The sequence below is a fragment of the Frankliniella occidentalis genome, unplaced genomic scaffold (genome assembly GCF_000697945.3).
Source record: "Frankliniella occidentalis isolate FOCC.00 unplaced genomic scaffold, Focc_3.1 Scaffold72, whole genome shotgun sequence".
Classification (NCBI taxonomy): Eukaryota; Metazoa; Arthropoda; class Insecta; order Thysanoptera; family Thripidae; genus Frankliniella; species Frankliniella occidentalis.
The window spans coordinates 540836-549715 of NW_026267202.1; the positions used below are offsets into that span (position 1 = coordinate 540836).

The following is an 8880-nucleotide window of genomic DNA, read 5'->3' on the forward strand; positions in this document are numbered from 1 at the left end:
TGCTCCCCCTCCCCCTCCCCCTAAGCCCCCAAACAAACAAACAAATAAATAACAAATAACAAATTTAAGCAGTGAAACTGAACCTAACATTTTGGGCTCTGTGACCGTTTTGCTTTTCGTTCTCTGTCTTGGTTCTCGCAACAGAAGTCAAGTGTATGATACGTGATGTTTCCATTAGTGTCGTCTTGGTTAGAAAACGGTTCCCAATTGTCTTTTACTAATTTTCTGAATGTGCCATCTTGCAGAAGTACGATAACCTGAAGGAGTTGGAGAAGCACCCTCTGCGCTTCAACTTCCACGACGGTCACATCGATGCCGAGCTCTGCACTGTGGAGGACGACTCCCAGACAGCGCTCAACGTCAAGAGAGCTGTGCTCTCCCTCTTCCAGGTCGCTGCCTCCCAGTCGTTTGGCAGCAACGCCGCCACTGAGGTGATTATACACAGCAGTTGTAGGTTTATATGTGAGTGTGAGCGGCTGGTGTCACTGAAATGTATTTCTTTGTTTTTTCAGATCGATGTGTACGGTTCCTGCCCAACAGACTTCTCATTCAGCAAGGATGGAGACACCCTCATTGTCCGCAAGGAGCGCAACCTCAACAGATGCGCTTACCGTGAAGATTTCAGATCTGATATTCTCTCCGTTGGCTATGCCGGTGGTTCTCCTCTGCAGAACACTCCCCTCATGGCCTCCACCTTGAAGTCTACCCAGAAAATCAAGAACAAGATCCTTGACTCAGCTGAGAGTGTTGAGGAATACTTCTACCGCCCTCTTTCCAACAAGGACGCTGGTGCTAAGACTGTTGTTGAAACTAAGATCAAGCTGGTGTCCACCAAAAAGCAGGGTCCTTCAAGCAGTGAGTTGGTTTTCTGTAAAAAGTTTATTCTGCTGCCTCATTTTTTATATTGAACAATCACGAAAGGTTCTCTTATTTTCAGCTGCTGTCAGCCGTCAACGTTCCATCCTCTTTGAGGTTCCCCATGCCACTACTGTCCCTGGAAATGCTGATGCCATCTCCAAAGCCATGCACAAGGCCCATGAAAACATGAAGTCCAGTGTTGGCGAATCCTCTGCTCGTGACTTTGGTGATGTTGTTGCAGTTCTCCGCCAGTCCACAAAAGATGACATCCTTAAGGCTTACAAGGATACCCATCACAAGTAAGATGTTTCTTTGATTTGAAAAAAAAATATTCCTTTAAATATTAAGTCAAATGAAGTTAAACATTGAGCCCAATTAACTGATTTCTTTTCTTATTGGATAGGTCAATGTTCATTGATGCCCTGATCCGTACTGGAACTGGTGAAGCTGTTTCAGCTGGTGCTGAACTCATCAAGCAGAAGGAAATCAAGGACATGACTGAAAAGGTCTGGTACATGAACCTTGGCTTTGTGCGCCATGCCACTCCTGGAGCCCTTGCTTCAGTTGCTGGTCTTATTGACGCCAACAGCCCACGTGGTCTGATCCTTGGTGCTGGTGCTCTGGCTGGTCGCTATTGCCGTGAGCATGAATGTGACAACAAAGCTGAATTCAACACCCTGATCAGCAAGCTGGCCAATCCTCTTGGTTCCAACTGCAAGCCCAAGGACAAGGCTGATGAAAACAAAATCATTGCTAGCCTCAAGGCTATTCACAACATCCACAATCTCAATGATGCAGTTGCCAAGACTGTGTCTGCTTGTGCCAGTGATGTCTCTCTTCCAACTAGGATTCGAGTTTTTGCTCTGGAAGCTTTCCATGGTGATGCATGCATACCTAAGGTATAGTAATGAATATTTATTTTCATAGATTTAGAATACCTTGATGAATTTATATTTCTTACTTACAATTATTGTTTCTTATTGAAGCTGAGAGAAACTGCTCTTAGTGTGCTCAAGAACACTGAAGAGGACTCTGAGATCCGTATCAAGGCTTACCTTGCACTTGTCGACTGTCCCAATGGTCAGGTCGCTAATGCTCTTAAGGAAATCATTGAGAAGGAGCCCAGTAACCAAGGTGAGAACTAAATAGAAATGCATTTCAAAATAAAATTTTGAAGCTGATTGAAATAATACTAGTATTTTCATGAGAATTAAATCCTGCCTTACTTCTGCAGTTGGTGCTTTTATTGTGTCACATTTGCGAAACCTCCGTGCATCTGCCAATCCTGATAAGGTTTCCGCCAAGGCTCAGTTGGGCAACATTAAGCCCACTAAGCGCTTCCCCAATGACTTGCGAAAGTTCTCACGCAACTTTGAGGTCTCCACCCTCATTGATCTGCTCAATATTGGTGCTTCCGCTGAGTCTAATGTCATCTTCTCTCAAAAGTCTTTTGTGCCCCGCTCTGCCTCTCTAAACCTTACCACTGAGGTCTTCGGTCACTCAGTAAACCTTCTTGATGTGAGTTACAAATTCCACTTAAGAGTGTCTACCTGATATTGCAAAATTGCATTTTCTGAAATCTGTTTTAATTTTTTCTAGTTTGGCATTCGTGCTGAAAATGTTGACCGCGTCTTGGAGCACATCTTTGGCCCCAAGGGCTACATCAGATCCAACAATGTCAGGGACATGTTCACTGAGAGTCAGGATAAGTTTGTGACTCTTGCTGGAAAGGTTGCAGACAGGTTTGCTAAGGCAACCAGAGGAAAGCGCTCAGTTTCTCGCGACCAGATTAATGCTGTTTCCAAGAAAGTTTCCCTAGGACCCAAGGAGTTTGATGCGGAACTTGACCTCGATATCTCTGTTCGAGTGTTTGGTTTTGAAAGCGTCTGGATGAATTACCAAGGGGGTAAGAGCTTGTCTCCTGAAAGCATTGTGGATAAAATCTTTGATGGAGTTGACGCTGGCATTCTGAAAGCTAAGAAATTCAATGTGAGTTCTGTCTGTTCAGAGTATCTGAAATTTTTTGGAAGACTTTTGGTCCATTAGCTAATAATGGTTTCCTGCTCTCTCTATAGTATGACATCCAAAAGCACTACCAATTCCTGGACACCGACCTCACCTATCCTACTGGTCTTGGATTCCCCCTCAAGCTGTCTGCCGTTGGTAATGCTGCCGTCCATCTGCAGCTTGATGGAAAGCTAGATATTCATGCCATCATGAAGGACCCTAAGAACGCTGAAGCTAAGCTTCACATTGTGCCGAGTGCTGCCATTGAATTGAATGGACTGATGGTTGTTGATGCCATTGCTGTCCAGTCTGGTTTGAGGCTTTCCACCACTGTTCACTCTGCTACTGGATCTGATGTTACTATCAAGATTTTGGATGGAGCTGGTATTGATGTTAACTTTGGACTGCCTGTCCCTAAGCAGGATGTGATCACTCTAAAGGTCAGTTACTTCTTCTTTCTTTTTTTTCCCTTTTGTTTTCATGGAAGAAATCATAGAATCTTAATCTTATTTTCTTTGCTTTTAGTCTGAGATCTACAATTACAAGAGGGAGAAGGGTCAGTCTGAAGTCAACACCCCGTTGTCTTTCACTGCTAAGCGGAAGGATTATCATGGCTGCTTTGACCAGTTGTCTCCAGTTATTGGAATCACTTTCTGCTCTGAGGTTGGCTTCCCCTCTGAGGGTCCCAGCTTCAATGGTGCTCTCTTCCCCCTGAACGGTCCTGCCAAGTTTTCTCTCAGGGCTGACAAGGTTGATGATGGCATGACTGGTTACCGCCTCAAGGCTAGCTATGATAGATCAAACCCCCACAAGCGTTCTGTGGAGCTCTTAGTGGACACCCCTGGATCTAAGAGCAACCGTAAGCTTTCTGCGGTGCTGGAGGCCTCCAGCAGCCCTGACTATGCTATTAAGGGTGCTCTGATTTCTCCTTGGAAGAAGATTTCTGTGGAGGGACAGATCATTGACAATGAGCAAAAGCAAATGCTTGTCGGAAAGCTCCTCAATGACAAGGCTGAATACTCTGTGAAGGTTGGCTTGGATGTTACTGGAAGCCCTGATGCTCGTACCTATGCCCCAGTCTTGGAGTACAGTGCGCCTGGTGGCAAGAAAGAAGCCCTGACTGGCAAGGATGGCAAGAAACAGCCCATTAACATTGAAGGTACTGTGACAGTTGAAAAGAAGGGTGATACTTGGAGAAAGTACAAGTTCAATGGTGTGTCTATCAATACTCCTGTGGGCAAGTATGGTCTTGATGGTTCTATCACCAAGGACACCAACCTTGTGGCTCACGACCTGAAGGTGATTCTTGACAAGCACACTGGTACTGTGAAGACTGACCTGCAAAAGCTCGGTCCTAATGCTTACAAGGCACATATTGAAGTAGTACCAAACCAGGCCCCTGACTTCAGCTTTGCTATTGACTTGGACTACAAGAGGGAAAACAACCAGATTGACACCAACCTTGTCGTTGCTCATGGAGCAAATCTCAAGGCTGTTGAATCGAGAGTGACCTTCAATGATCAAATGATATTCAAGGGTGATAGTTTCAGCAATTTTGATTTATCAACCAAGAAGAAGTTGACTTACCCTCTCCTTGGAATTGACGCTAAGTTGGATGCTGCTGCCACAAGAAAGACTCTGAGCTATGACCTTTCTGCTAAATACGACAACAAGAAACTTGAAAGCAAGCTGAATGCAAAGGCAAACCAAAAGTCTGTTGGTGACTATGAAGTAAACTTCAATGTAAGTACTGCAGTTAAAATGATTGTATCTACCTTGATATATATATATATGGAGACTTATACATGTACAGGAGAGTTCTATGATCCTCAAAGTATAGCTGATACCAACCTTTTTTATTTTCCAGCTTAAAGTGAATGACAAGGGTATTGCCATTTCAAGCCAGCGTTCAAAGCCTGCTGCCGACAAAGTTAAGGCTCATCATTCCCTGGAGCTCACTCCTGGTGGTAAATACGAGCTGAGCTCGGATGTGACTTACAACTTTGAAAAGAACAACATTAACTATCTTGGAGAGCACCTTCTTAAGCTGCATCAGCAGCCTGACATCAAGTGAGGATAATTGGATAGTTTTATTTCTGTCAAATGTTGTACCCTGTAGATTTTGACATTGCGTGTTTTCCAAAATTTAGGGTGAGCACTGCTGTTGTCCACAACACCGGCCACTTCAACACGCACTGCTACATCACTTACGGTGATACCAAGTATTTGGACACTTCAGCCAAGCTTGACAGAGGAGCAAACCCAAGTGGTAGTTACAAGGTAAGTCCTTTCAGTAGTAAAAATATTTTAGCAATGTATCTCAAATTAAATGAAAATTGTTTCACTTTGATTTAAATTAGTAAGTTCTGTTTGGCTACATTTTTTGAATGATTTTTAGGTCATCATTAAGGATATCTTCGACTCCCATGGAGACATGAAGTATGGAGGTGGCAAGGGCTCTGGAAGCTTTGTCATTGATATTCCTAAGGTGCAGCGTAAGATTAAGGGATCTGCTGATCTAGCAATTTCTGGCAGCAACCACAAGCTTTCAGCTGACCTTCTCTGGAATGCTGACAAGGATCCCAAACAGAAGATTCACTTTGAGACAGATTCTGATCTTACTCGTCAGGCAATCAATTCCAAGTAAGTTTTTTCTTCTAAAATTTCAAGTGCATACCCCAGTCTAATTTTTTTTTTATCCTGGTCCTATGACATTTATGTTTTGTTTCATTTCACTTTGAATTTTAGGAACACAATCATCATTATGGACTGGAAACTTCAGGCCAATTTGAAGCGTGAAGCTACTGGCAGTGAACGTGATGGTTCTTCTAAATCTGATGTTGAAGTAATTCTTCCAAGCGGTCGTAAGCTGTCAGCTCGTTACAAGCGTGAGACCCACATTAAGGCTGACCAGCCTTCCTCTGGAGAGTTCTCTCTGGCCTTGGAAGACAACAACGGTGGAGCTGTGAGAACCTCATCTCTTAAGGTTTCTGGCAAGGGTGTTGATGTTAAGCAAGGTGTTTTTGACGCAAATGCTGAATACAACTACAAATGTCCTGACGGCAAGGATCTTGCTGCCAAGGTGTCCGCCAAGAATACTAAGTCTGGAGACAAATGGATTTCTGAGGGCAAGGTAAGGCTTTTTACGATTAAACTTACTAATTGTTCTTTTTATTGTATATTTTGACCAACCGACTTCAATCACGGGCTTTTATATTAATTGAATGTTTTAATTATTCCTTAGGGATCTATCAAGGGCTCTTACCTGTCCAAACCAGTCGATGTTGAATTCAATTCTGAGAGTACTAAGACCCAGGTGACCTACAAGCTTAAGGGCAGTGGCCTTACTGGTTTTGAATACGATGTTCAAGGAAAAGCTATGTCTGGTCAGGAGGGTAACAATGGCCAAAAGCATTCTGAAATTGCTATTGATCTGAAACTGCCTTCTGATTACATCAAGCACCTTAAGTACAAGAACTCTTACACTATGACAGCTGAGCCAGGATCTCCCTGCCAAGTTGGCTTCAAGCACCTCTATGAAATGCTCCAAAAGATCAGGTCTGAGAAGGGTATGAAGTTGGCATCCGCTGTTTCCCTGCTGCTCCCTAACATTGTACCATCATGTGAAGTAAGTTCTACTTTGTGAATTACCCATCTGAATTTCTATGTTTTCAACTGTAGTTACTTATGTTTTGTTTATTTATTTTAGGTCAAGGTCCTGAACGAACTTGCCTGGGATGACAAGACTGCTAAGCTCAATGGTGCTCTGAAGGCTGATCTTCGAAGAGGCTCCACCAAGGTTATTCTTACCCTCCCCAATGACAAACCCCGTTCCATTCAGACATCTTGGGTCCACGAGCTTGACCAGGAGCCACCTAAGCTCAGCACCACAGCTACTGCTACCTGGGATGAGAAAAAGGAAGCCAAGTTTGAATTCAAGATTGAGGGACTCAAGGACTTCAGTGACATCAAGGCCAAATTGTCTGGTACCACCAATGTAAACAACAAACACAACTTCGAGATTGACGTTTTGAACAAGAGGAAGAATGAGCGGGCCTCAAATACTGATATTACCCTAGCACTGGATGATAAGAAGATAAACGTGGGTGTTGATCTTGACATGGCAGAGAAAAGCCCTAAAATTGATATCAAGATTGAGCATCCTGGCGGTAAACTCCGTTTGGCATCCAAGACTGATAGAAAATCTGACAAAGAGGTCAAGAGTGAGGGTGAATTGCAGTGGCCTTACCAGGGTGGTGGCAAGCTCACCTGGGGGGTTGAGAGCAAGGTTGACTCCATTGACAACTTTGACATCAAGGTTAAGATTGATTCCGAGAAGCTGAAGCTGAACAAGTATGACCTTGCTGTTTCTAGCAAGCCAGGAGATAAGAAGCAAATCACTTTCTCCCTCAAGTCTGCTGATCAGAACATTGTTAGCGGATCGTGAGTACATTTGTAATTTGCTTTAGAAAAAGTGTATCTATTGGAAAATACATCTCTAATCTAACTTTTATTTCTATAGCACAAACTATGAAGCCAAGTCAGAAGGCAAGGTGTGGTCTTTGGAGGGTTCCGGTAATGTCCAAGTCAAGAATGAGGCTCGCAGCTCTCACTTCAAGTTTACCCACAAGCAACTGAACCTTGGTGAAGATAAGGAAGTTGGAGAAGAGGTAAGCAAGCATCCTTCAGGAAAGCTCTCCTCTTGTATGACAAAAATCATATTGTTTTTGTGTTGTTTTTTTTCCAAAATATCTCATTTTTTATTTTTTTGAATTGATCAGAACATCCTTAATGTTGACTTTGGAGGAAAAGAGAGCATCCAGCTTGAGAGGAAAATCACCAACCGTCAACAGCGTTTCATCAATGTCTTCTGTGACAAGGACAAGAAATGTGCCCGCCTTGAGTTTGATAACAATGTGAAGGTTCAAGGTATGAAATTTTACGAATTTTTTGCTTTTTAATTTGAATCTAATATATGTGGTCCTCCCAAAGCTCCTCTCGCACCTATTATTAATGGAGTGTTTCCCGTCTAGATTTCGTTGATTACAACCATGCCCTGAAGGTCGTCTTCGACCTCAAGTCTCTTGGCGTTCCCCACGACTTCAACATCGACGTGACCCGCGTCCGCCACGGCCGCATCGTCGACATCGACACCAGCATCAACATGGACACCGGCGCCGAGAAGACATCCCTCTCCAGCAAGCTGTACGCTCACGAGAAGTCTGCTGGTATCATCATCAACCTGCCCAAGCGCACCATTGAGGCCCTGGCCGAGGTGTCCAGCAAGAAGGAGGGCTCCTTCAAGGCCGAGCTGGCTTTCTGGATCGACAAGAAGCGCCAGCCCAACCTCAAGTCTGCCATCATCTTGTCTGCGGACGTCGCCCACAACCAGGACGGTGCTTCCCTCGCCGGAGAGGCACGCTTCGCCCACCCCGGAGCCAAGGACTTGGTTGCCTCCAGCCGCGTGGCTGTGACAGGAGGAGAGAAACTGCTGGACGCTGCCATGGACCTGGATGTTTTCGCCGACCAGAAGCAGAAGATCGTTTTGGAGGCCAACGTGGCCGCCCTCAAGATCCCCGGTGGCCGCAACGTCACCGTTAACATTGGCGCCAAGAGCAAGGGTCTCAACCTTGATGTTGAACTTCAGGGACACGTTGCTGTAAGCCCCGAGGTCGTCTCTGCCTCCAACTTCCTCATCTACCAGGATGTCAAGAAGGGATCGCGCAACGCCGGAGTGTATGCCAAGCTGTCCAAGGAAAAACTGATCCTGGTGGCCACCGTTCCTGGCTCTATTCTTCTGAAGATCAAGTCTGACCTGAAGATCGCCCGAGACGTTCAGAGCATTGACTCCAACATTGAGCTGTTCGGTCTGAAGCCTATTGCTGTTCAAGGAGAAATCAAGGACTTGAACTCAGCTATTTTCAACATCTACAAAAAGGGTGAGTAAATTTTAATTTAATTTAACTTTTAATGTAGTTGATAAATGTATGGAAGTCATCTAATTATTCATCAATA

The 8880-nt window shown here is 44.4% G+C and overlaps 1 protein-coding gene across 1 annotated transcript in view; it reads left to right on the forward strand.

Annotated features, from left to right (window-relative positions):
- LOC113210405 (apolipophorins) overlaps positions 1-8880 on the forward strand; it is a gene marked incomplete in the record, with an annotated part of 15409 nt that overhangs the window by 2163 nt on the left and 4366 nt on the right. The window contains 18 exon segments of the mRNA XM_052268599.1: positions 246-431; positions 513-855; positions 938-1157; positions 1262-1757; positions 1845-1992; positions 2093-2376; positions 2458-2847; positions 2934-3305; positions 3391-4608; positions 4733-4935; positions 5016-5145; positions 5264-5508; positions 5614-5998; positions 6110-6493; positions 6575-7308; positions 7388-7535; positions 7647-7794; positions 7899-8804. Of these exon segments, the coding sequence (XP_052124559.1) occupies positions 246-431; positions 513-855; positions 938-1157; positions 1262-1757; positions 1845-1992; positions 2093-2376; positions 2458-2847; positions 2934-3305; positions 3391-4608; positions 4733-4935; positions 5016-5145; positions 5264-5508; positions 5614-5998; positions 6110-6493; positions 6575-7308; positions 7388-7535; positions 7647-7794; positions 7899-8804 (6940 nt within the window).